The sequence below is a fragment of the Anopheles merus genome, chromosome 2L (assembly GCF_017562075.2).
Source record: "Anopheles merus strain MAF chromosome 2L, AmerM5.1, whole genome shotgun sequence".
In the NCBI taxonomy this organism is placed as follows: Eukaryota; Metazoa; Arthropoda; class Insecta; order Diptera; family Culicidae; genus Anopheles; species Anopheles merus.
The window spans coordinates 17,392,815-17,420,703 of NC_054083.1; the positions used below are offsets into that span (position 1 = coordinate 17,392,815).

A 27,889-nucleotide genomic window follows, 5' to 3' on the forward strand; every position below is an offset into this window, starting at 1 on the left:
ACGGTAACTTTTACATCAAGCCGCTTTTTCCGGCACGCGCTACACAATTGTTGATATGTGTGCGGCAGCAGCCATGTTGTCACTTACGGGGCTCCATTTAGTCAAACACAAACACTCCTTCCGTCTACAACCAATGGGACATTGGAACGGAAACCAGCGATACGTAGGGTCGTGTGAGCTAATAACAGAGTCTACCTGAATGATGGAGGAAGTTTTGTCTCTGTCCGCTAGCGCCGCCCAGTGAGTAATAAATCTGTCACTAAGTTTTTTCCGGCCAGTGCTGGAACTTGCAGCGTGCTTTAGGATTACTTTTGCTTGCCGTACTCGCATGGCGTAGCGACGAGGTGGTAACGGTTCGGTTTGTTGTGACACCCGAAATTGAATTTTCTTGTGGTTAAAACTAGATATTCAGGGCAGTCGGTCCTGGACCGCCGCAGTAACCGGTACTTTGGGCTTGGTTAGTTATTATTTATTGCTTCATTAAGCGTAATGTAATCACGTGCATTTGTGTGTGCGGGCGACTGGTGCTTTCCACTTCTGGGACGTATCTGCAGGAAGTCCCTGGCCAGTGAATAGTAAAAAGCTTTTCACTCGAACTCATCATTATTCTATTTGAAGTTTGCTTTCTATTTGGACGGTATGACGAATTACTCTACCACATTCTTGTCAAGGGCAATCTTTTCCAACGGACACTGACCACTACAAAGCAATTTGGAATATGGATTAGTGTTACAGGGTTTTTTAACATTAGCTCAGGATGTTACTTCATTTGAGACTATTTAATATCAAAAGTACTCTAACATGAATGGTTTACATTAATCTTTTGAAGTGATCATTGGACAAACATTCGAGAATTTTGAACAATATATTCCGGTCTTGTGTTTGTTGTATGCAGAAATGAAATAAGACAAAATCATATAAGCTAGACAGCGGAAATGGAATGCAGAATGAATGTAGAAATGGAAGTGTTGTGGGCAGTCGAACCGACCCTTGAACTTGTGGTGACAGTTTCGCTGCCATTAGTCGTCGTTCATGAGTATAATTGCGCAGGCCACTTAGTGTGTGTATATGTGTCTCGCGCTCAGGACGAGAGTGTTTTGTGAACAACCGATCGAACAGGACTCACGGAAAGGCATAGTACGGTGGTGTGTGGCAGTGCTGCATAATGTCATGAGCATCACGTTACGGTCATCATCGGAAACAATGAACATATCAGTGATAGCTTGGTGGTAATTGTTTATACTCAATGAAAGTGCGTCACGACATGCCGAAGTCGATATGAGAATGCTTGAGTCCAACGCGATACTCTGACTTATACAGGGTTTTCGAGGATTATATAGACATGTTCAGCGAGTTGTAGATTCGTTCAGGCATATAATAGACTCTTTCAGCGAGATATAGAATTGTTCGGAAGTAGGCGTAGACATGTTCGGTTATACTGTAGAGCTGTCACTTTCGTACCCCTTGGACTGCAGCTTGGATCATTCTCATCAGGAGGTAAACAAACAGTTTTCGAAAAAATAAGCTTTTTTCAACTAATTTATGTATTAAACAGCTTGGGTAATGATTATTAACTACTTTTAGGACTTTTAAGAATGAAAAATTGAACCCTGCGGCACAGTGTGTAAACAAAACAAATGACAGCTCTACAGAATCGCTGAACATGTCTACGCCTACTTCCGAACAATTCTATATCTCGCTGAAAGAGTCTATTATATGCCTGAACGAATCTACAACTCGCTGAACATGTCTATATAATCCTCGAAAACCCTGTAAGTTGAGCTTAATGCCGTCACAAACATAATCATGATTATTTGTTGTTCTGTACAGTGCTACCAAATATCACTGTTTCAGTCGAGACTAAAACGAAGTGCAAGTCAGTTAACGTACGTAACTGAGATGATCAGAGGTGAAACCCAAACAGTTGGTGAACCAAACACATACTTGATGACATTTTTTGTAGCATCCAACTCTTGTTCACGAGCTTGGTCATGACATTTTCTCCCTATGATAATCATGATATTCTTGGGACATGTTTGGCGAGTGGTCTCAAGCATTAAAATGAGCATGCTTTCTCGCTATGTTCGCTTTGATGGTCAGTTGGGTAGAATGATACAGCATAATGCATTAGAACGATATAGCAAGAAACCAAGCTCATTTTATTGTTTGGGACCACATCAATGTACCGCATATTTTCCATGACAATCGTAATCTTCTTCTTTTGGCCCAACAACCGTTGTCGGTCAAGGCCTGCCCATACCACTTGTGGGGTTGGCTTTTACTGACTTTTGGATTACCCCCTATAGCAGTTTTGGATTACTCCCCCCCCAACCAATTGACAGAAAATATCGCGACCAAGTGATAGACCAAGAGCTGGTTCCAAAAATGTCACCCAGGATGTGATGGTCGCACCAATTTTTTTGAGTCTCACCTCTTATCATCACAGTACAGCTCGTGACGGTGACATTTTGTTTCAGTCTGATTCTGTCATGACTAATATTAGTTACATTTTGCAGAACTGATCACAGTAAAAAAAGATAAAGTGACTGGCCAAGCATGTATTGGTCATGACCACTGTTTCAGCATCACCTATGATTATCATAATTGAGTACGTGACGCTGACATGGATTTTGTTTCTTTTAGAATTTTGGATGACATTCACAGCGATATTTTGTTGCACTGGTGATATGTTCTTGTTTATATGTATTCAATGATACCAGCCATTGTATCGCGCTACAAATAAAAAACCAAAGCCAAATGTAGCAGCTACAAGAAATTTAATAAGACATTGATAAGATCAATAGGTGCGTTACAGGGATTGTATATGGGTTTTTGATTGATTTCAACGGATAAAAGGCAAAATAGAAATGGGTACATGTTTCTACTACATGTTTTCGTTACGTTCCACGCAGACACGCCGGCTTATACTGGCTTTCGAGGCTAATTCACGAATGCACAGCAGGATAATCAGTCCTTCCTCGGGGCGACAGTGCATTCTAGATTTGAATCCACGACCAATATGTTGCCGTCGGTACCACGGAACCGCTCATCATATATTTGTTTCTATTTCACTAACAGCGCCGAACGACAGGCTTTATCAATTTATCTATGAGGGAAAAGATCGGATAGATAACAAACTGTATAGGATGCTGTAACTCCAACTAGTTTCTTATATCGAGTTAAACATTTGGCGTCCCTTAAAGCCTTAAAACTTCAATGTCGATATTTCATCCTTAAAAGCAGGAAAGAAATGCGAATTTTTTGCCCGGTTCAAGTGGTAAACCCATGAATGTTTTTTTTTTTACTGCATGAGATTTATTTTGTCAAGATAAATTGAAAATCATTTAAAAAGACGTGTTGTAATGTAAAACACATATAAGCACAGTTTTCAAGCAGAAACCCTAATGCCAAAGTTATGAGATGTATAGTGTTTATTTGCTCGAATGAACGTATGAAATGAATTGTATGTATGATTATACACAATTCATCAACTAATATTTGAAGCAACGATGTAGAAATGGAAAATTCAAGCCAGCTGATTAATGTGACCGATAAATATATAATTCAATATACACATTTCAAAACATGTCTATATTAGATAAATGCGCTCTGCAATTTGATTCTAACACCATAGTGTCAAAAATGATGAACAGAAATGAAAATATGACTGAAAATGTAAAACATTCCATCACCATATACATACACTCAAACAGACACTTACCTTGCCATCCGTTTTCCGGTAGCCCTCGTGTATCTTCCAGATCAGTTCCGGGCCGGCGCAGGCGACCTGTTTTCCAATTTCAAAGTACTGCGTGATGGGATTGTTATCGTAGGGGTTTTGGGGCGGCGCACTGGTGGTGGCACTTTTGAACTTGGAAAACATGGTCGCGGCCGGCATAACATTTAATTGAAATAGCGGAATGTTGACTGCTTGCTTGGACACTGCGGGCGACAACCGTCGAAACGTCGTGTGAGTAACCGACCCAGGCGAGCAGGTTCTGCCCCTTCCGCCCTGTCGGCCAATGTCAGCGTCAGCAGAGCGTTCCTTTTGCGGTGGGAATCACTACCGGCTCCGGAGCAAAATATCGCCAGAGTCGGTAATTAGTAGCTGGGGTAGAGGCTTGCGATCCGCGTCTATGTACAGGAAGGTGTATGTTTTGCTTTAATTTCGGCCCACTCCGTGCTTCGACTGTGTGTGTTTGTCCACGTACAGAAGAGAAGCAAGCTATGCCAGGTTCTCCGTTGCTTGCTTCGTGTAAAAGTTTCTCCAGCTCAATCAAACGGCCAGCTCAACGGAGCGAGTCCTGCTTTGCATTTCCCGGTAGACGTGCGTATGGAGTCGTTCGAGTCCGCTGCTTCCTTTCCCCGCACTGGCACTGATACGTCCAGCAAACCGTAGACCAGAAAGGTATGATTAATATTGAGCCTGAATCATCATTCCACCTCAAGGCTCATTATCCCTTTTACGGTCGTTCGGGTCGGCGTAACTGCTGGGGGGCTTTTGATTTGGTAAAAGGTGAAACAATATAAAAATGGAACCGGCGTGAATTGGGTACGAGGATCTTTGCGAATCGCTCGTTTTGATGGACCTTCGTGTTTCAAATTAGAACTGGTGCCCGATGCCCGGCCGTATCCTGACACTTCCTGGCGAGACGGAAGTTTGCGCTTTAAATAGCACGGGATGGCTTAATTCTATGAGATTTTTTTTTGCGCGCGAGTTGTTGCACGGTAGTACCGAAGGATGAGATGGCGAAATGTGTTTTACATTAATGCCGAACGCGTTGACCTTCCGCTGATGAAATGTGATGAAGATTCTAAGGAAAAGGAACGAGAAATGGCAAAGTTATGAAATGAAATTTAATTGCAATGCAAATAAACAAGAGGAGTAAATGGATTTGCAAGTGTTTGTAATTACTGCCGTAATGTATTAACAGAAATGCTGTAATGTTTCTTGTACTGATTAAATTCAGTGTAAATTTAAATTTCAATAAGTTACATTGCGTTTAAACCAGTTTAATATTCCAAGCTTGCATAAGTTTTGATTCTCTTTGCACTCCAACATTAAAATTGAATGTCATTAGTTTCAGCGATCATTTGTTGTAGTGAGCAGTTTGCACTAAAAGAGTTTTATTGTTAATGTGTTTACTGATGAATCTTTATGCATCAATGATAAATTAACCTTTTTCATTAATTAACTGAAGTTGAATAGAAAGTGAAATAGAGTGACATAGAACAGATGAGTTATTTATTGAGTGACACATGCATAAAAATTCAATCTTTAGATTATAGACACGGAATGTTTAAATATTAATGAAAAGTAATACATTTTATTTACATTTTATTAGTATACAATTACTTTTACTAATCAGTTAGATGTAACTTTGTATTTGAATGGAGCAACGTGTTAAATGATACCAAACAAACTAGCTACGAATAATTGAAAATCCACACAACATAATGTTAAATGCCTTAAGGAATAAAGCTTAAACCCCCAGCAAAGAAGTAAACATAAAAAAATGACTAGCTGCAATTATTTAGTCTCTTAGTTTAAGTTGTCTAACCGAGTATGCCCGGGATAAGGCTAAAAATACAGGATGCAAATGTCCTGAGAACAAAATTGGTCGGTACATAATGTGTTAAAAATACGGCCGAAGCCGTTATAAGTGAATTTAAAAAAAAAAATTGCGGAATTTGGGGCAAGTGTGTCATACGGGGAAAAAGTGCCATTTTTCCTTAAAAACTTTAGTTTAATGATGAATTGTGTATACAGTTGGTTGCTTTCCAATGACTAGGTATTCTGAGCCTAATTTCATATAGACCAATTGATGTTTCCCATTGTTTTAAACTGATTTATATTGAGTTTCAAAATTGAGCAGAATATTATAATTTTTTAATCCAACCAAATAAGCTCTCAAAAATCATGCGAACAATCAACCGAGAAAAGATTTACACCATCGTATAGCTGAGAAAACGTGAAATTTTTTGTGGGGTTAGTTGAAAAAAACTTTTTTTTTTGTCACTGAAAAATTCCATTTCAAAAAAGTTACAACTTTTGGGGCAAAAGAGCCATCTCTATTTGGGGCAAGTGTGCCACTATCTTTCATAGACACGAGCTGTCAAAAATGTAAACATTGTTGTATCGTGCTGCGGAATGGTTTGCTATTGTGAGCGGATTCCACGCCAGAAAAACAGAACAGTAACAAACCATATTGTGGTACAGTTGGTGGTCAAAAAGGGTTCATTGGTGACTAAATACATGTAGGAATACATACACTAGTGGTACAAACGTAATTATTTCCAATTATCTAAGAAATACGGTTATTTTAACCAGGTGGTCGTCTTGCCCCATACGAGTGGCACTCTTGCCCCATAGCCCAAAAAACAACGTCTTTTTGGACCCTTTTTGAAACGCTTCAAAAACTGTTTTGTTTGCACTTTTTTCAAGCGAAACTCATTTATAAGTGAGGAAATAGATGTAAAATGGTTATGAGATTTAAATCGGCTTTTGAAAAACACGTTTTAGTGAGTTATGACTTGAAATGCTTAAGGTGGCACACTTGCCCCAAGTTCCGCTAGTTTGAGTTTTCTACAGAAGTCTGAACATTGAATAACTGCGTTTTTGCAGTTGCAGAAGGAATTTCTTATTGTATATCACATATTGGGGGTTTTACAATTCTAGCCAGTTTTTTTTTTTCAGATGAAGTTTAAAGCATGAAATCGGCTGAAATCATGTTAACACTTCATACAAAGCCACACGCCATTCTAATAAATGACTCAGAATTTTAGCTGATGGTGGGGCCCTTGACGATTATAGTCAGCTTTTTGTATGGAGTTTTACAGTTGAAGGCTGAAATCATGTAAAATCTAAATTCTAAATTCATACTTCTTGGGATAAGCCCACCTGTATACGATACCCACTTAGATAGGTGCTCGAAAACTGCCATACAATGCAAATAGCTGACAGGCTGAAATTTCAGCCTACGAACTTAAAACGGAAAGGGCCCCATTAATGAATTGTTTAGCTGAAGCATAAATATTTTGTCAAGAAATGTTATGTCCAGTTTGATATGATATTTTTAACTATATTAAAAGTATTATCACCCATCGCAAACAGAAATTCACTTCAAGAGACACATGAAATATTAAAAATAAAGGTTGTCAATTAAATAATTAAAAAAATCGATCATATTTTATATATATTGTGCTTGCTTTTAGTGGTTAAGACAGTTAAAAAAAATCATTATCGTTTGATACAAGACTTATTCGATAACTCCTCAGTTATTACCCCCCTCCCCCGTAAAATATATATAAAATTATATATTTCCATTTGCAATCAAATCTCCATTCTGTTGCGTTCAATGTTTTGAAAATAAGAAAATTCAAAAAAGGGAAACTTTAATGCCCTCTTTAAAAGCACCACCTAGCCCCATGTCACCGTGTCAGCGTGTGCGGTTTGATAAACGATATTAATGGTTTGTTATTAAAAGTCCCCGGCGCGAACGTTGCTCCTTTGTCCCATGCCCTATCCGGCGCATTGCCGTGCGATAACCTGCCATTAGTCGGGTGCCGGGATTAGCTCCGGTATCAATAAACTGATTAAACAAATCCTTCTTCATTAGCGTCAGCGTGTCCTTGGCGGGGAGCGCACACAGAAATACACACAAGCAAACACACACACGCGCATACAGATATTCTAGCCACCGTCGCTGACCAAGCAACAAGTTCGTCCTCGTCGTCGTCGTCGTCGTCGTCGTCGTCATCTCGCTGCTATAATTGACAGCTCGGGGAGGCGTGGAAAGAGCGCAAAAGGGAAAATGGCAGCGAAAGACAAAAAAGGGTACAAGAAACGTACACTGCACAGGTATAACGTGGCAGGAAAAATATGAAAAAAATGGTGTTCCCAAGCTGCGAGATTTCGCGCATAAACCAAACGCAGCACCGTAAGCGGAAGGATTTTTTGTTCACTCGCAAGGATAGCATTTTGTTGGTCTGTTGCTGTTCAGTTTTTACTTTCATTTTACGAGGTTTTGGATTTTCCCCCAGCCCTCTGTGTATCGACATTTTGCACCAACCCAATCGAGTGAAAATTGATTTCTCCTCGACGGGCAGGCGAATCCACTTTGTCCCCTCGGAACTTTCCACCCGCATTCCGAAAAGGACGCTCGGTCTGGAAGGATTTTTCAGACTTTTTTAACAACCGTTGCTTTGCGTCGGCGTGAGGATAAGAGCCTTATCAAATGGGCGCTCCAGAATGCGCCTCCGGGGCACGGATGAGAAACAACAGATTAAAGCCGTTTATTAAAATTTTATGAATCTATTTCAGCAACCAGCCAGTTCCATCGATGGCTGGGATTTACTGTCTGGTTTTGGGCTTTCTTTGCTGTTGCACAAAAAAAAAAAAAAACTAAAGTCAATCGTTAGCAACGTCTTGCTTCCCATCGAACAACGAAATGCTAGAGAAAGCGCTTAAAATGAGTATCTTTTTAGTGTGCGTTTCGTTGGAACACAGCGTTGACAGCGTTGAGCACGAACCGTTCCGGTCCTTGGGGGATTGGATCGAAACGGTTTTATCACACTGTACTTTCTTCGGAAGACATCTGCGTTCGGTTTTGCAGCAAGTTCTTAAGCTCGTTGGACAATTAATTCACAGAAGACTGATTTCCATTTTGAAATGCTGATGTTTTTTCAGATACTGTTTCATTTTATTTAACATCAATTGAATTGAATTAAATATACGTAATCCTTATAATAAAAACAATGGAAAGATAATTTTTTTACCGTACAAACGCATCTAGTGACGAGTTGAGTGTTTGAGCATTGTTCAAACAAACTGATCAGTAGTGGTTAAATAATTCAACAATGTCTAAATATGTATAACAACTCCATTCGTAACATCTCCCCGCCAACAGCGTACTGTGACAGGAATCATCGATTCTGGTGGTACAAATTTATTTTACGTGCCGTTTTGACTCTCCACACTCCTCTACTCTACTCGTTGAATTTTTGTTTGTCAAACATATTTGCCTTTCATGAAAGCTACGACGACGAAGCTTTGCAATCAAATTCGCCGAAACGAAGAAACACTGAGAGTATGGCTGTTTCTCCTTTTTTCTCTATCTGCCTTCACTCTTGTTTGCATAAAACATGCAAACTCAGCCGAAACAAATCAGCCGATCGATCATTTTACGTTTCGCTTGCCACACGACACGGCAAGCACGGTGTACCGATACCGATAGCGCGCGCCCTGTTAGCGGCTTTCCACTTTGAAGCAAACGCCTATCTTCATCTGCTATGCTGCCCAAACATTAAACCATACACGCTTAGTGGGAATATTGAGCTTTAATGTGTCGTTCTTTTGTATCGCCGATTGTGGTGCGGTTGTTTGAGCGATGATATTGGGTATGATGGGTGAGAGAATGTTTCTAGTTCTTTTTTCCAGTATTTATTTTTTTCTTTTCAGATATTTTCAGAAAGGCTATGGGTACAGCACCAGCTGACGAGGGGGAAATTTCACGAGTCAAAAACCAAGACCCGGTGGCCGGCTGGGGATGGACGAGCTCATGAAAAATTCAGTGGGCCACCGATGCGTCGAGGGCTTTTTTGCTGATACTTAATGGTCGCCCCAGAAGGTAGAGCCGGATTGCAGGACAGGACAGGGCACAACCGTTTTGTGAAGGGAGAGTCGCTGGTGAGATAAAAGAATCTCTCTGGGGTTGTGTGCAGTCGTTAGCGCTAACAGTGTTTGTTGATGAAAGCTCAATAATTATGGCTTAGGGGCGGGTTTTGCATTAAAAATGTAACTGGGTATAATTATAAATAAAACGCAAAGTACAAGACTGATCACACCGTCTCCGTATTATGGCAGGAGCGTATCACGTGAAGTAAATAAAACTAGCAAACACGTGTACAAGATGGTGTTGCTTGTTTTGCCTGATGATTTTTTTTACAGCTGTATTTGAAACGATAAATATGAACATAAGAAGCTTTTTTGGAAACATATCATATTGAGGACTCCATTCCTATCGATCGGCTATCAGAAGCAGGTAGTACGCTAGACACGACAATTCGAGGGGAAAAATAAGTCACAAATTTTGTTTCGCTTCACCTAAAACCATCCTTTGGTAGATGTTCTGTAGCAGAAATGCACGGGGAAAAAAGGATGGTGATATATAAGCTGCTTTAAAAGCATTAGAATGGAACATTGCTAAACTCGACTTCAAACATGCATGTTGGTATTTCCTTATGCTAAGTTGTTGTTTTTTTCACAATCCAAGACAATTTGTCTAGAAATTCCTGTCAGGTGAATTGTCTGACAAAACGATTCAACTCTTGTTTCAACATATCCTTTTACGTAAAACCGTGAAATGCAAGCCTTTGGCTTTTTTCTGTTCAGTTTTTAGCTGTTTCTGTCTGTCTCGCTTGAATATTTTCTTTAAACAAATACATCATCACCAATTTGCCATCTAAGACGAGTCTCTTAAGACGGTTGACAGACAAAAAAACGCAAATAATCTCACACGCTCGGTAGATGTGGATGAACACACCAAGTAAGATGCCATCAGTTCTGGCATAACTTCGGTCACCATTACGGCTAGTCCCGCGCGCAGACTAAGAGATTGGCCGGTGAATAAATCATGTGCTCCGAACGTCAGGCGGCAGCAACGCTCTCCATAAGCCCCTACCATAGCACCGTCTTTGTACCAGGGCCTGGTCGCACAAACACACACACGTATTGGAAGCGAAACCGCAGCTGACTGGTTTTTGACACAGACATGATAGACGCATGATGGCGAACGAGAAAAGCCAAAACGCGTTAGTCTAGGTCCATGAAACCACCACCAACCAACTGGCTTATGTGTTTTCCTGGCAGGTTTTCAGATCTCCGGCCATCTCACATCCTACCCCCACATGCACGAAAACATGCGTTTCACAAAACCGAGCCTTTGGTTAGCCACAGCTGCCACAGTCCGGGTTCCGCGGTTCTCCCACGCGGTCACGCTGCCTGACACCGGGTCTATTCGGAGGCTCCAAAAATAGGCTCGCCACGGCACAGGAATGAACCACGCTGCACATTGGGAAGCTCCATGAAAATGGTAATTATTTTCCTCACCACGCAGGAACGAGGCAATCTGCTGTCTGCATCGCTAGGAGGTATACGTTCTGTGGTATTAAATTCTGTTCGTAAAGTCAAACTTTTAGATAGAGGTTCGAGACCAATATAAGTCGATCGAATGGCAAAGGTTTCGGGTGGTGCCGGTAGGGCATATGAGCTTGCTGGGATGGATGATTAGTATTGTTTTTGCAGTATGCAGGTAGCTATGCTAATTACATATTGCACTGTTCACCGTGCTAGCAGGGCTCAGGTTGGGATGTAATGTACGTGTCATACAACAAGTTACGTAGGTATGGTCTGATCAGACCTTTTTTTTGCTTTGAAAGTTACAGTTTTATGAATCATACAAGAAAGAGTTTATATTATTTAAAGTAAATGAGAATGACATTTTGGAACACAATATACGCAATTTTATTTTATGATGACTTCAATATGTTTTGTTCTGAAGAGTACAGATATCAACTCACAATTGGAAAGTCAAACTGAGATTTATTCATCCATTATGTTATGTACCCATGTCCAAGGACATCATAAATATTTTTCGAAAGCTAACACTCATCTAAAAATGCCACAGCTAGTCCATCTTTTATAAATGGTGTTTTGTTAGGCACAAAATTGGCAAAATTGAAAATTGAACTGCTTGCAGTGTTTTTGAATGCGCCTTTATTACTTGCGCATTTATGTTAGCTTACAAAACTGGCATAACAATAAAAATATACTCATCATACTTTTGTCCTTCTCAGGACTTTTTTTGAGTTAGCGGTAGAATTTCTTATTATCATTGTCCCGATCCTTTCACAGTTTTTTGTACAGCGTGATTTTATAAATAAGGTGTCTTTGTGGTAATTGAAATTGTTATAACGTAGCATAAACTTTTATACAGAATGTTTTCGAGATACTCGGTTTTTGCGTAACTCGAATATCCGCGTTTGTCGAGTTTCATGTTTTTTCGTCAAAAATACGTTTGATAACTCGTTAGTTTTGATTAAATATTTTAAGCTAAAAATAGTAAAATATGTTAAATATGTCAAGTATTTTAGTGTATTTCTCGTTTATTAGATACGATTCGTGCAGACAATTCTAATATTGAGGCATTCTAGTTCCCTTCACGATTCTAGTCAGCTTTTTGTATTGAGTTTGACAGTTAGAGGCTGAAATCATGTAAACACTCCATACTAAACCACACACAAAACTAGCCTGCAATTTTCAGTCTAGATTATTCTAGCCTCAAAGCTAGAATTAGATTCGAGTACCTGCTCGAAAAATGGCAAAACAAGGTGGTGTTTTTATTTATTTTAAGGTGGTCCCGTGGTACAGTCGTCAACTCGAACGACACAATAACATGCCCGTTATGGGTTTAAGCCTAGATTGGACCGTCTCCCCGTAGCAAGGATTGACCAAAAATGCCAAAAATGTATTGAATTTCTAAATATACATATTCAAGCTCCACCATACTGACTAATAGAGCATTGTTCATCTGCGTGATGTTCGTTAATTTTTCAGATACTATATCCAGCTGTTTTTGTCGTCAAACCCAACGTTACAACCGGATGAGTCGAAAAACAAATTCATTCACGTTCGAACGAGCTAAATAAAGCCGATGTAAAAATTAATTATCAACCGGTGTGTACTACATTGTACCGCTCACATGTTTCTTGGTGGGTTTTCAACATGCGTTCTCGTTCATCTCTTCCCGCCGAATGCGGTACGGACCAGCAGAACCTTTCGCAACACCGGACAAACCCATCGCCGATGTCTTCCTAGTCCTGGTCGTTTTGCCTTTCCCCACACGTCGTAACCGTGTCCTCAGCACTCGTTCAAAGCAAAACAGCCCATAATGTTCACTTAATTGAGTTCGGTTTTATTTGCTTGACCGCCGGCTTTTCGTTGTTTCCACCGCACCGGATATCACAATGTCTTTTTCAGCGTGATTCCACTGCAAAGCGGCTGTTGGTATAGGGCAGTAGTACTATGGATATGGGCAACAACAACAACACCAGCAGCGGGAAAAAGGCCAGAGCACCCGGAAAAGGTCGTCACTATGGTTCGTTTGCTTCGGCCGTTTTTGTCGTAAAGTAAAACAAACGTGATTATATTCACGTTTATTGTGACTATTAGGTCTTGATTGGTGTGTTGCGTGGGATAGAGCGAGTTTACTTCCCCAGCCCGAATGCGACTAATTTTTGGGGTGCCAGCTGCTGCGAACGGATAACATTTGGGTAAGTTTTACCCCGACCTTTCCATGGCAAAGGCAATGGCCACTACAAACTACTATTAAAAGGTGTTGCATGGTTTCATTCATTCATAATGTTTGTTTCCTTCCATTCCGTTCACTTCCAAGCTTTTTGCTTCATATGGTCGGTGACGATAAGGCGATGGTCGTACCGTTTGACACACTGTTTGTCGCTGTCAATTAACAAAATGTTTCTCCGTGAATTAGCAGTCTTAGAGTGTGAGAGGAAGAAATTGCCCATGGCATACAGCGCCAGGGGACCAGGGGGGAAAGGGTAATCTAGAAAGCAGCGATAACAAAGTCAACCAGTGCAACCAGTGTCATGATGTGCCAAGGCTGTCGGGTGTGTGATTTATTGCGCGATCTATGTACTTGTCACCATTAACATGGATAGATTAATGTACATGTAATGACTGTTAAACAGTGTAGGGTTTACTGGTAAAAGAAATCAGCATTACAGTGCATGGAGGAAATCTCCTGCAATCAAGCTATTTTCATGATGTTATTTGGGTAGTTCAGAAAAAGGATGTTTCACCTTGGTGCGGGAAAACGAAACCAATGCGCCGATAATTTCTTGCCAAAACGATTTATAACAATGCTCGGGCAAAATTAAATGTCTGTTTTCCGTGTATATTTTTTAAGTGATAGTCGTGTATTTTTTCCTGTGCTTCTTTTTATGGTGCTATCTAATGCTAATCGGTTCGCGTTTCGTGTAGCTCAATCAAACCAAGATTACTAATAGTCTTTAAGTACCTTACCACGCTATGCAGGAAGATTATAAAGATTGAGATAATTGCGTTTATTGCATTCTGCAAATATGATATTTTATTTGTATTATTATTTTAACATTATTTGTCTTATTTTGTATTTATTTGATTATTGATTACTGACTATTTCGCATACAGTGGCGGCCACCTAAATTCGGACACCTCATATTCACCTAAAGCAGGAACAAACATGTTCAACCAATTCGAAGCAGTAGTTATTCTATCTAAAGAATGAACAACGGCATTGCGGCAATTAGGTGGCAATTTAATGGCAGATAAGGCAGTAAATTTCCACTACTCTTTCATGTATGTTCCTTCTAAAAGTTTAAGTAACTCTAAAATTAGGAAAAACACAAACTCTCTTCCAAATTACTATACTACTTTTGTTTGAGCCTTGCACCAATGGTATTTGGCTGATTCTGACCGTAGAGCGCTTGGCCTAGGTTATGTAACACGCAGATAACCACACACACTAGTTGATGGACCTTTAATAACAGATAACAAATTATTTAAGAACCATATTGGGCAATATTGACATGCTACGTGATTGCTATGAAATGAAAACAGTCCGACTTTCAGAGGATCGCACAAATTTCAACCTTACACATACTCACATACATACAAACATTCATACTAACATTTATGAATGGTGTTCCGAGATTTTTAAAGTTATTGGTTTGATTTTTGAACATAGCTAAAGAGTGTTCTCAAAGACGTGTGGAAAAAGTTTTCCGATAAGTGGTCTAGAGAACTGTCCATGGAGCCGCAAAGTCAGATAAAAATATGAAGTGTACGACTTTAGGTGGCCGCCACTGTATGTATAGAGCATTTTGATTCTATATTTAACAAATGTGTCAAATGGTCCCTTGGATGGTACTAAACTAATGATCAACAGGACATGCACGCTGTAAGGTTTATCATAGTATGAATCGAGAACCCCGTATGCTATCGTTCAGCAAATTTTTGATGAATTCAAATGATTATCAATTCACCATGTTATTGTGATATACGATTGGAAGATAATATTTCTTTATATTTCGTTCATATTTTCTTTCTAGGGATAAAATCTACATGAATAAATAGTAAATGTAGTCTGAAGAATGTTTGAAGAATCTGGATGTATTTTCCTCTATCCAGAAACTATCTTCAATAATGTTGCTAAAATTCATCCAATAATTGAAGTAGTGAAATTCAAGCCATGTTTTAAACACAAGCTTTATGAAACGTTCTGAGGGTTAGTTGAGTTATTATGATTATTATTTAAAAACAAATTTTGTTGATTTTACTTCAAAGCTATAAGTAATGCGGCCTATATGAACCATTATAGGTTTAATAACAGTATTATGTTACTATGACTCATTTCGCCATAAACGGATCAATAGAATTGAATTTGTAGAGCTCATAAAATGTTTAATAACTTGATTACTTTTAAATATTTTTGAAGTAAGCTACTCAGAAAATATAAAATATAAGTGTCCATGTCAATATTATTTTGTTAATTTTAAGCGACGCGAGTTTAAATGAAAATATTAGTATTTTACCTCTAGCGAAGTACTTAAACCTCATAATTATTGCATGCTCTGTTTATTTTTAAATCTTAAGCACCATGCATCTACTTCTTCTTCTTTGGCACAATAACCGTTGTCGGTCAAGGCATGCCAGTATCACTAGTGGGCTTGGCTTTCTGATTACACATAGCAGGATAGTCAGTCCTGCGTATGGGAATACGATCCATTCGGGGCTTAAACCCATGACACCATGCATACCTGAAAAATAATTAAAAAAAAAGTCCATTCAAACGCACCTAGGTTCTTCCAGCTAAATAATGAATACCCACATTAGAGAGACCGAAAGCGTATCCACCAAAAGCAGACTATAAACCATGTCCTGGACAAACCTTTACTTCTGTCCTGCACACTGTGCACAGTAAGCACGCGAGGTGAGCAACATTCTCTAAATTACATCATGTCACCTGTATTCTCTATCGAGGATAACCATCCAGAACAGATAAAAAACAAACCAAAAACACACAAAAAACGCCATTTGAATGCTGAAAAAAAATATCCACAGTGGGACGCGCAAAATAAACGGTTTTCCATTTTGCATTACTTTTACGTCCATATTCATTCATCCTTTCGATGGTTTCCCATTAATTACTGTCAAGTTGCTCAATCCTCCAGGGTACGAAAAGGGGTTCTTTCTCTTTTTGTTTTGCTTTGCTCTTACTATTACAATGGTTTCACTTCCTCGTAACGCTCTTTTTTTCACCCTTTCGTGCACATATCGGGACAAAACGGGAGTAGTGAGCTTCGTCGGATTTGTTGAACAAAAGAAAGGGATACAAAAGCGTCTGCGAAAGGGAGACATACTGCAACTAGAAGCTTTTCATTGCACCGTGAACTCGTTAATTTTTTACCAACACAATATTTTTTATTATCAATACACACATCCAATTTGTAAGTAGATGAAAGTGGACCATTCAATGAATGTTTTATTAGATTGTGCTTACATCGTTCTGCATTCTGTTTTTGTTCACTATAGAACACATTGTACGCAAAGCAATGCTGAGCAGGGTCTTGTCTGTTTATCAATTAAATTGGTATTAACTCTACAACTTCAATTCATTTAGTTAATGTTTTTTTGTACATAAAAAAAAATCACTAGCCATTTCATTTGCGCGCACAATTCCTTCCAATTTCCAATCGATGGACGTTGACTTCAGCCCAGAGCGAAGCAACTAGTGGGCACAGAGAAAAAAGGAAAAGGGACAGGAAGAGAGTAAACTGAATGCTTAAAGGATTTCCTCGCTTTGATGGCCGCTTCGATGGAGCAACGGTCGGTAAAAGCGTACCCGGTCGCTCGGTACCCAGGACAGTTTTATTTTCTTCTGCTCCCTTTCTTCCTACCGGAAGCGCCATCCCGCCGACAATGGCAGCACGGAAATCGTCAATCCCGGGGCCGTCTCGAACAATCCGTAGGGCTTTGCTGTGCGACACGGGTTGCACTCGACTCCGGTGGAGCTTAAACCAGACCAGAGCCGACGCGTTTCCGAGCGCTTCACACGAAAGACGAAAGGGAGCTAGGGAAGGGGAGGATCCTTACGAGGATGGAGTTCCCGGCCCACCTTTGAGCGTACGTGCGTTTCTTAGTGCCAAGAAAGGCGAGATAAAAATAAATCCTCGTCTGTTTTGTTGTTGTTGTTGCTCTTCCCTGCTCCCGGAAACGGACATTGGGGAACCCGGGAAATCGTTCGCTTTCGGTGGCGCACCGGTTCGTTGTGGACGCACCGGTGAAGGATGCTGCTATCACTAATCAAATTGGGGGATTTTTAGCGAATCAGTCTGTCGACGTGCGAGCACCAAACGGCCTTCACCGACCATCACCACCGGGGAGGCTTAAGGGGGATAACGGGGTTTGTGGGCGACAGTTGTGAGCGACGCTGGCGGTGGCTTAGAAGCGTACATGCTACCGTAAACCGTCGCTCGAAATAGAAAGATTCCTGCCGATCGGCTACACTGACACGGTTTGTCCCGAGACGCTTGTTCGACGGTGCAAAAGCCAACAACCAACGACGCAGAAAATGATTGCGTTTTAGTTGGGATTATGTTTATTTCCGGCTTTCCGGGTTGGACGATGCTCTGAAGTAATGTGTGCAGCTTTTTAAAACCCGTTGCTTACAGGTACGTTTGTGATAATGAACAGCTTATTTTAACCACGTCGAACCACTACTACTGTCAGACGTCAAATTATCTGTAAGGATTATTGCAATTACTGTGCCTCCGGATGGATGTACTTTCCCTATGCGTTCAAGTAGCAGGGTTTGAAAGTTTCACTTTTTGATCTTTCAATCATTCTTTCTTCCCATTCCATTTGCCTCATTTTCTAAAGCAGCATCCGGAAGTACAAAGTCAAACAGTGAAACTTAACTCTCATCCCTGCGAGCTGTACGGTTTTGTGGCCGATAGATAAATTTGCTCAGGCCATGGGGCAGTCTAGCAGTTTGCACACTGTAAGGGCTTTACAGTATAGCTCGAGCAGCCATCACCACCGGGACCGGGACCGGGGAAAGGCACTATTCTGGAGAAAGTTTCACAATATTCGGAAGCGATACAGCTTCACACACGCACACCGCACACACCGACTCCTGGGAGCCATTAGTTGAGGCTTTAACGCGTATTACCTACCGACATGAAATATCTGTTTAGTTAGCTTAACTTTGTTGTTGCGATTATTTATTGCAATAGTTTTGGACAAGTTTAGTAAAGCAATGCATTGGTTGATTTCAGCTGAACAACGTATTCAAATATTTGAGAAATCATCCTCTCGTGAAGGCACTTTTATGGTTTGACAATGTAAGGCCATGTTATTCAAAAGATTGCAGTTTTCCCGATTTATGATAGTTAAAATAAATTTTATATTTTCACTACTATTTTTACTCCATCTTACTTTTAAATCTTGTTATTGATTAAAAATATTTTTAATAAAAAATGTATACAACCTCTCTATTGCTTTTCTAAGCGAAACCTTTTTCAAAAGTAATTAATAATGATAGATCATTAGTGCTTGTTGTTTATTATTTATATCATTACTTCCTAAACGAACCAAGTGAGTTGAGAGGAAGGGGGCAATGAAATTACAAATAGATTTGTTGCATGCAGCAAAATCAACAGGTGTATTGATTGAACTTTAAGCTTCAGTGCTTGCAATAGAATGATTATTTTTAGGTAGGTCAGCCTTATGTTGAAAAAATGTAAGGTATTAGACCAAACTGTGACAGGTCTATCCGACTAATGTGAATCGACACAGGCTTACAGGTATTTTTTACTATATTTTTTTTCAAGGATGAGAGCTTGTATTGACGCATGACCAACTACATTGGGATGGATTAGCCCTTCTAGGTCGATAGTTACACGTACCTAAGAAGAATACCATACGTAAAAAATATTACAAAATTGATCAACCATCGGATGAACCTAAAATTAATAACAGTGCCTAATAAAACTTTAAAGTTTTTAAATAAATGTTTAAAAATGTGTCAAATTTAAAATAATTTTTGAATCTAGTGCTGGTAAAATTCATTCATTTCTCTTTATCGATATTTAATCTCATCATAAGGGTAGGGGTAAACGGGACAAAACGAGCATGCGGGGTGAAATAGTCATCCTTTATTTAAGAATTATTTCACATCAAGAATACACTTCAATGCTCACAATGTATTAAATGGATTGTTTTATGAACACCATGAAAGTTTTATAACCTGTAATTAAGAAATAACCAGAATAGGATTTCGTAGCATATTGATGCAATGTTTACCACTTCGAAAATAAGCTATAATCAATGTCATATGGATGCGTGGTAATTTTTTTTTTTCTTTGGCGCAACAACCGCTGTCGGTCAAGGCCTGCCAGTACCCACTAGTAAAGTGAGCTTGGCTTTCAGTGACTTATTGTTACCATAGCAGGATAGTCAGTTCTGCGTATGGGAGCACGGTCTATTATGGACTTGAACCCATGACGGGCATGTTGTTACGTCGTACAAGTTAACGACTGTACCACCAGACCGGCTCAAATTAATTTTAACATTTAATAAAAAAATATTTTTTTATTAAATGTTAATAAAAATTTTTACATGGTATAATTTAAAACAATGGCATTTCTGTACAATTTGCCTGAAGAAAGCAAGGCAATTGAATGCATATTTCTATTAATATAACAATAAAACATAAAAATATTTCGTGTGGGGCAAAAACATGCAGTCAAATATGCAAAATATTTGACATATAGCACTCGCTGAAACTATGGTGTTGTATTTGTCCACAAAATAATTCAAAAGTTCAGTCACAGCTACAAAAGATTGGATTTCGTCGATAGAAACGTGCAAATAGTGTTTAAATTTTAATATCATATTTTTGAAAATTTGAAGGACGTGAACAGCAAAGCAAAAGATAGGACGAGAATACATTTTACGAAACTTGCGCAAAAGTTTTAAATATCACCTAAGCACTGTTGTTGTGGCCTATATTACCACAGTGTTTTGACGATTCACGTGTTGTTTACACATGTCCATTTTGGCTCAGGGCTATGCCTATTTTGCTCCTTTGACACGCGGAGCAATAGCATCTCGTAAAACATTATCTTTTATTAAGTATTTTTTCATATGTTTACGTTATTTTCTGATAATGTTGCAATTTTAATCCACACATAAATGGTGCAGACATATAATAGTGTAAATGTAAGAATATTTGTGTTTCGTGGAAAACTCTAAGAAATATTCAGTAAACGGCTTAAAATGCCCATTTTCCATGCCCCGCTTTTCCCAATCTCTTCGTTGTCATTATAGACTACAAACCCACTAAAGGGTTATGAATCATCATAAGTTAAATGAAGTAATGAGAAAATTTGACTTACAAAATAAATTAAATCAAATTGGAAGATATTAAAGCGCTTTTGCTCCGTTTGCATCCTGTCTCAACCGATGTTGAAATCAATCTAAATTAACGTTTAGTAAAAACGTCAGCTCCCTTCAATACTGCACGTCTCAGTAAAACTTAACGAAAAGTCAACAAACCGGAGCGCTGGGGATGCCCTCGTCCATTCACTAATCCACCCATTAGCGATGCGCACTGTCCGTGCAAGCGCTTGGTACGACCATCGCGCGTTTTTATTACCGTCCATCAAATCCAAGACAGCCCAAACTCCAATAGCAAACGCACTGCGTCACAGCGCCCCGACGCTAGAGTAATCAAAGAGAGTGAAAGAGAGGTGGACCAAGACATAGGAACGAAGGGCGTAATGTTTGTACAGCGAACCACAAAACCCACCACGACTACTACATTTGGCCAACTACTTCCCCTTTGCAGAAAGGGGACGGGTGTGTGTTTGGGTGCGTTTGGAGGGAATAAAAACGGGGTGGGCATGGTTGTTTCATTAAAATTTAATTAAAATTTCATAATTCCACCCAACCATTGTCTGTGGCACCGCTACGCCGGGAGTGGGGAGGAAAAAAGGGCACAAGTTCATCAGGGAATCAGGGTGAAGGAGGTTGGTAAGGATGGCGTTGGCGTTCTCACCTGCACCTGAGTGGCGGAGATGAATGGGTAAGAAAGGCTAGCCAGGGAAAGGGAAGAAAATGAACTGTACTGTTTCGGAAGCACACTTTTCCGCATCGTTTTCCCTCACTAACGGTGTGTGTGTTTGTGAGAGAGAGACAGAGAGAAACCGGATGTTTTATCAACATTAAGGCACACCGGATGAATCGCGGAAAGTTTCACTTCCGCTTAGCTTAAAAGTATGAAAATCGATGTTTGCTGACATTGGTAAGTGGGACGCGGTAGATGGTTAAACAAAAACGAGATTATCACTCGAAGCAGAAACATCGTTGCACAAGATTTATTTGAGCCGAAATTAATCTGCAAAATGATACGAAAGCATCGAAGCGCAACACAACTGTGGTGCAATTTTCTGTCATATTGAATAGAAGAAAAGAAAACTTCCTCTCAACTAGTACGACATTTCAACCTTAAGCACTGAAATTTCATGTTACCTTTTTTTAAATGTGCGCTCACTACCAGTGCTGGCCTTCCCGGTGTGAAATTAATTACAGTACGTAATTAACTTTTCCCATTCCGTTTTTGTACGGCTCCGAGGACGATTCGATCCGCATCCGAAGTTCTGCGCTTTGATGTTGCGCGGAAGTATTCGGAAACTATTCTGGAATGCTTGCGGCACAGGCAGCAGAATCCGATCCCCTCCTCTCCTTGCTTTTCTCTCTGGGCAGGATACGCGTTCGTCGCACCGCAACACTGCTGCACAGCCTTTCGAAGGTGAAAAAACGAGCGCGAGCGCGGATAAAACTTACACCGTCCGGCGTTGTTTAGAGTCGTGCGTAACGGCGGAGGGCAAAGCTCTATAGAAACCACAAATCACCGACGTAAAACCACACTGATACCCTCTCAGATACACACACACTCGCGCATACCCACGTATACACTCTCACTCACTTACTCGCAGCGTGAAACCGCAAGACGACGACTGCGAGACACGGCGGGAAGAGGAAAAAAACGATAATTAGCTAATTATCATCCAATTTTAATGGTTGTCACTTGGATGCGGCGCTCGGCAGCACATAGCAGGCGACGATGAAAGGATGATCGCAGAAGAGCAAAAGGTTTTCTGGTGTCTTTTTTTGTTGTTGTGGTTGGTTTTTGTGCTTCGTTTCCAGTGCGTTTATTTTTTGTGGCTTAATTAACTGAAAATTTATAAAAAAAGATACTTTCTGTACGCAGTACCTTGTAACAACACAGATACACACACACACATGTTTTTTTGGAATTAATGTTTAATGGCAAGCGGTTTCGATGGTATTGGCAAACGGTGGGAAAAAGTGAAAATAAAATGAGAGAGAGAGAGAGAGAGAGAGAGAGAGAGAGAGAGAAATCATCTGTCGCTTCACTGGCTGCATGCGACAAGCGGTTGTTCAAACCCGGGACCACCTGCAGTTTTCCATCGAACGTGGTAAGTGGGGCCAGGAATTCGACCAAAAAGTGCTATGATCGATTCCAAGAACGAAGGAATAGGGAACGAGGAACCAATCACTAAGCCTTCACGAGAAAATGTTGCCTTGGTCGCGTCTTTTGCTTTCCGTCTTTTTTGTCATGGTTCGACCATTCACCGCACTCGCACCAGAAACGGTGACCAGGAGGACGAACCAGGACCAGGTGTGACACAAAATGGTCAAACAATTGTGCTGATTAATGATGAATGATGGTTTCAACTTTGTTTTTCATCTTGCCTCCGCTCTCGTGCACTGTTTCTAGCGCAATGAGAGGAAAATGATAAGGGAAGAATTTTCACCTCTGGCGCACCGTTAGCACCGCTAAAATCGATAACATGATTTTGGAAGGTCCTTTTATTCTTCATCAAACTCGGTGACACAGGTATTTGACTTTGCCCTCATGTATTTTTTGTTTTTATTTCCTTATTTCGTCCAAGCCCCGGTTCCGTGAAAATGTGTATTTCGGCAGAAAGATTTTGCGATGAATTGTTTCGAAGCTGCTTATCCTCCAGCAAGCGGGACGCGAAGGGGTGGGAAAAATTCCGAACGATGGAAAATGTCCTGCCCCATCGAGATTGAATGCCATGGGTCGTCTATCTTCTAATATCACTCCCGTGAGCATTCGTTATTAATCACTCTTAAAGCACACTGCGCTTCGCTCTGCTGGAACCATTGAAACCTTTTGCACCTTCCCGCCCCGCTACACACCACTTGGAATCACTTTAACTTTAATGCATTTACATTTCACTCCTCTTATGCATGCTCTCTTCCCTAATAAGTTATTTCCAATTGCTCCGTTTTATCCATTTTTTTTTTTGCTACACTTCACTCCCTTCATACATGCCCACCAGGTGAGCAAAAAAAATTTGGCTCCCTCATACCCTTAAGCACAGCCACACTTACACAGTGGAACACACAGCGCTATGTTCCGATCCTTTTCGAACGAGCTGAGCACCGCACGGTTCGATGTCTTTATCAAAACTGAACGCTCCGTGCGAACGGTTGCGATCTCGTTGCACGAGGATTAAACGTTCGCTCTCCCGAACCTGGGGAAGCAGTGCTCTCGTTGCACTGCCTCGACGATGGAGCCATTGCGTTAGATCCTTCCCCTTATTGCCGGGAGGGATCGCCCGGTTTCGGGGTTCTTTCTCGATGTGTGTGAGCTAATGGTGGGGGGGATTGTGTTCATTCGTGCAACAGTTTTTCAGTTTCCCGGCGAGATTGGGCTGAACAGAAGGACGATACGTAGCGGTGAAGTGATGGAGAATACGCCTTAAAGGTGAGGAAATCAAGACCGAAAAACAGAACTAAATAAACATCTTCGTAAATGATAAAGCTATTTATGGATTTGCTTCAAATTGCCAACGGTATCGAATAAAACGCAGTAAAAAGTGAAGATGAAAACATTAAAAGAGATAAACAATTTCAATGAGTACAAAAACAAAGGCGATAATTTAAGAGAAAAGTCATAAAAACTTGTATTGTAGACTAGACTTGGGCTATTCGGTTCATTTTGATGAACGTGAACGTACTAGTTCTTTCACTAAGATGAATTGAACGTGATTCGCGATTCATTCGTTCATTACAGTTGAAGGAAATATGGTAAATTGTTTCATTTTCCAAGAAGAATATTATTAGTGTATTACATCTCGAAAATTAATAATTTGTCAAGTCAAGCTAGACCATAATGATCTTTATAACGAGGGATAGGACGTTCCTTTCATGAACGTGCTAGTATTACGGTTCACGTTCATATTTGTATTGAAGGAAATGAACGACCTGGCGTACTAGGACGTCTTTTATTTCGACGGGTAGGAGATTCTTTTTTTGAACAACTCCGTACATGAAAGAGCCGATGAACGTTGATTAGACAAACGTAGGTCGTGCGATGTTTAAAATGAACTGAATGAATCGTACGGTTCTGGTTCTTGGGGCACACCTCTATAGTAAACGTTACTAAATTTCAATCTATTACTAGTCCTTCAATCTTTAAAACTACCAACAAACAAACAAAAATAATTCATCAAACTCTTAACGTCAGCAATGTGCCAAGCTGACATGTAAAACATTGATCTACTATCCAAAACCAATTCGGATAAAACATGAATTTCGACATATTTTCTTTACAGCACTAGTCGAACTTGCAGTTGCTATCCGTTAGCTCTACAGTGTATTGAGATTCGGCCACGGATAACGTGATAGCTTCATCCTGCCAAGCAAGACATTTCCATTGCAAACTACTTGTTGACTGACGCTTCCAAAACGCTGCAAACTGTTGATGATGCTAGCAGCATGAACCTTTCCCAGCCCCGGCACGAAGCATTCCATCGCGCATGTGCCATGGTTCGGGTCGAGCGCCAGCAGAAGACGCATCGGTTTCCAGTCGGGTCGAAGTTTATTCACCCTTCCAGACCGATACCGACTACCTGTTAATCAAAACAAAGCTACCATGAGCTACCGATGTGCGTCCAGGACGCGCAATTTGCACGTCGTACACATCGGAACGGCGGAAAACCCACCAGCGTCGTATTTTTGTGAGCTTTTTTGGCCGTTTTGTTTGTACTATTTGCAAAGCAGGGCAGCTTTTATTCCCGTGTGTTCTATTAAATTTGTGTACCCCTTTTTGCTACGTCGTGTGCGGGATTCCTAGAATGTTTTCGGCAGGCCAGCGGTAGCTACCGATGGTAGACGACCGATGCGAGGTCATCTGGGCCTGTGCAGCCGGGTGTTTTGGAATCGGCGGCTCTCGTCCAGGGGAAATAAAGGTCAGCGCAACGAAGCGGGACCTTTCTTTTTTTTTCGACAAACTGGGTCAACGCAGCAGCGGTTGTCGACGATGGTGACCCAGCGCAGTGTGTGAGCGTAAGGAAAAATAGGTGAACGTTGCTCAACATGATGGTGACTGGGCGATATGTTTCCATGAGATGCAACAGCTTCCGCCGCCGTGTTGTGCTGGTCCCGTTGCTCCTTGTCGGCTCGCCCCACTCGTCTGGTTCACGGACAAATACAAGGCATGCAGAGCGAGCCAATGTCCCCCTGTTTTGTCGGTCGTATGTCCATTTTCTGCGGAACATCGAGTGTTAAGTGTACCGGAAGAGTTCGAACGCTGCACGGTTGGTTGTTCCATTTTTCTCATATCAAGGACTGTGACGATGATAATCTAGTACGAACGCTTCATATTGATTTCTTTAGATATGATAATGTAGTAAAATTTTCAGTTTTTATTTAAAGTAAAAATCTAATTTTCTAATTAAATTAAGAAAGAGTAATTGTTTTATTTCCATCATCAAACTGATCGATATAGTAATAGTACGAATCAGGCATGCTAATGATTCACATTAAACATTTTACATTGTACTGTACAGTTCGTTTGATTTGCCAATGTATGCCAGCGGAAGCCATTTAACGACTGATAATAACGAGTAAGCACAATACCTACAACATCACCATCGCCACCACAAGCTTGCCTGTAACGGAACAAATTTGCATAATTAATCCACGGATGATTTATTAATTATTCTCGCAGCTTTGCGCCCGATAGCTCAATTATGTGTGAAAGCAGATTTTCTAGAAGCCGTTTTTGGTGTGTTTCATTTAAAAAAAAGAAGAAAAAAAAACGCCAGTCACTTTATGATCGTAGGTCGCGGTTAATCGTACCGCTTCGCCTAAATCTTCATGGCGGCAGAATGGATGTACATTTTTATAGAGCGGCTGCGGATGTTATCGGAATTTGTTTCGCAGCAATTTCTCCAGGCGAAACGTTTGCGGTGATTTTATTAGCTTTAGTATTATTCCAAGATTAGCAGATATGTTTGTCACTCTCTCCTCGTCAGTTTTTATAGTTTTGTTTGTAAATTTTTAATAACTTGTGGTTTTTATGTCAAACAAGGTGGAAAATGGGATTTTGATTTTGAAGTAATTAATAATGCTATTTTGAAAAATGTATTATGTACTTCATGTACAATTTATTTATTGATTCAATTTTTTATTATACAAAATATTTGCATTTTCTTACTGTAAAAAGTTTCTTTATTTATACAATTTGTCCCTATATTTAAAAATAAACTAAAATATGTTTATTATCCACAATTTTTGTTCAAATGAAGCTTTATTTTAAATCAGACCGTTTTGTGAATTTTAGAAGGCCTAAAATCCAGAACCTTTTGTTTAGTATAACTTTGACTCAATTACAAATAAACTGCAAATACTGTAAACAAATCCAAAAAATAAGTGTAAAACGTAGCGTTTAATGGAGGCGCCTGGTGTTTGATTTCCATGTCGTATAAAAGAGCTATCTTTCTTTGAATTTGTAACACCAAGTCGTGGCTAGTCGTTACAATGATACTGATTGTTTTCTATGGCACAAATCGGCCAGTGTACTAAACAAAGCTCCTGGGATTGTTGTTTCATGCATAGCCCAGAGGTATGCCGCGAATAAGATACCGCGTGTGACATAACTGTTGACTTTACAGTGATGCATATAACTGTGGCTTTGTGTAAAATGATATTACGTGCATTTTTCAGAGGTCTGACTGCATGGCGTTGACTGTGCGGTTGCATACTTTTTGAGACAACAACAAATATAGCCATTTATGAGCTTCGATGTGGGTTACTTGGCCTAGCAATAGTAGGATAACCAGTCCTACCTATGAGTAGACTAGATCTATATAACATTCAAATGGATGATGGAAATATAAATGTGCCGTAAATTTAACGATTGTGTCGCGAAAGCACAGAAGACCCATTACTCGCCAAAGAAGGTAGTCTTCCTATGTTTTAACGGATAAATATGCGAATCCGCGAAAGTCTGCCAATCGATTGTCAGTAATCATTAATAATTTTTTATATACTTGCATTAAAAATTGAGACCCTTAAACATCATGTTTCTTTATTGGATGGATTTAAATAAAAAACTGATTTTAACTTATATTGGAGGTGATTCTTTTAGATATAGTGTTTTACTCCTCAATTTATAATACAACTGATTTTGGAAACATATTTCACGTATGATAGCGAAGAATAATTAATTTCTATATTGTTTTATTCTTATAAATGTTTTACATTGATTCGACAACATTTCAAATGAAAGCGTGTTGTATAGCATGTAACAGTGAACTGTGTATCTCTTATGAGATTTATGAGATTGATAACTGCCAGTAAAAAATAATAAACTAAACCTTACACAAAATATATAAAATCACCAATAAAGCAGATTTTATCTAA

The 27,889-nt window shown here is 39.9% G+C and overlaps 1 protein-coding gene across 10 annotated transcripts in view; it reads right to left on the bottom strand.

Annotated features, from left to right (window-relative positions):
- Window positions 1-23,656, bottom strand: part of LOC121594537 (SCY1-like protein 2) — a 99,338-nt gene extending 75,682 nt beyond the window's left edge. For all 10 annotated transcript variants that reach the window (XR_006004991.1, XM_041917910.1, XM_041917913.1 and 7 more), the window contains exons 1-3: window positions 23,570-23,656; window positions 21,656-22,143; window positions 3,722-4,814 (exon numbers count right to left, since the gene is read on the bottom strand). Coding sequence is in view for 9 of the 10 variants with exons in the window: in XM_041917910.1 (XP_041773844.1) it covers window positions 3,722-3,898 (177 nt within the window). In the remaining variant the exon portion in view is untranslated. The remainder of the gene's footprint in view (window positions 1-3,721; window positions 4,815-21,655; window positions 22,144-23,569) is intronic.
- Between the last annotated feature and the right edge of the window lie 4,233 nt (window positions 23,657-27,889).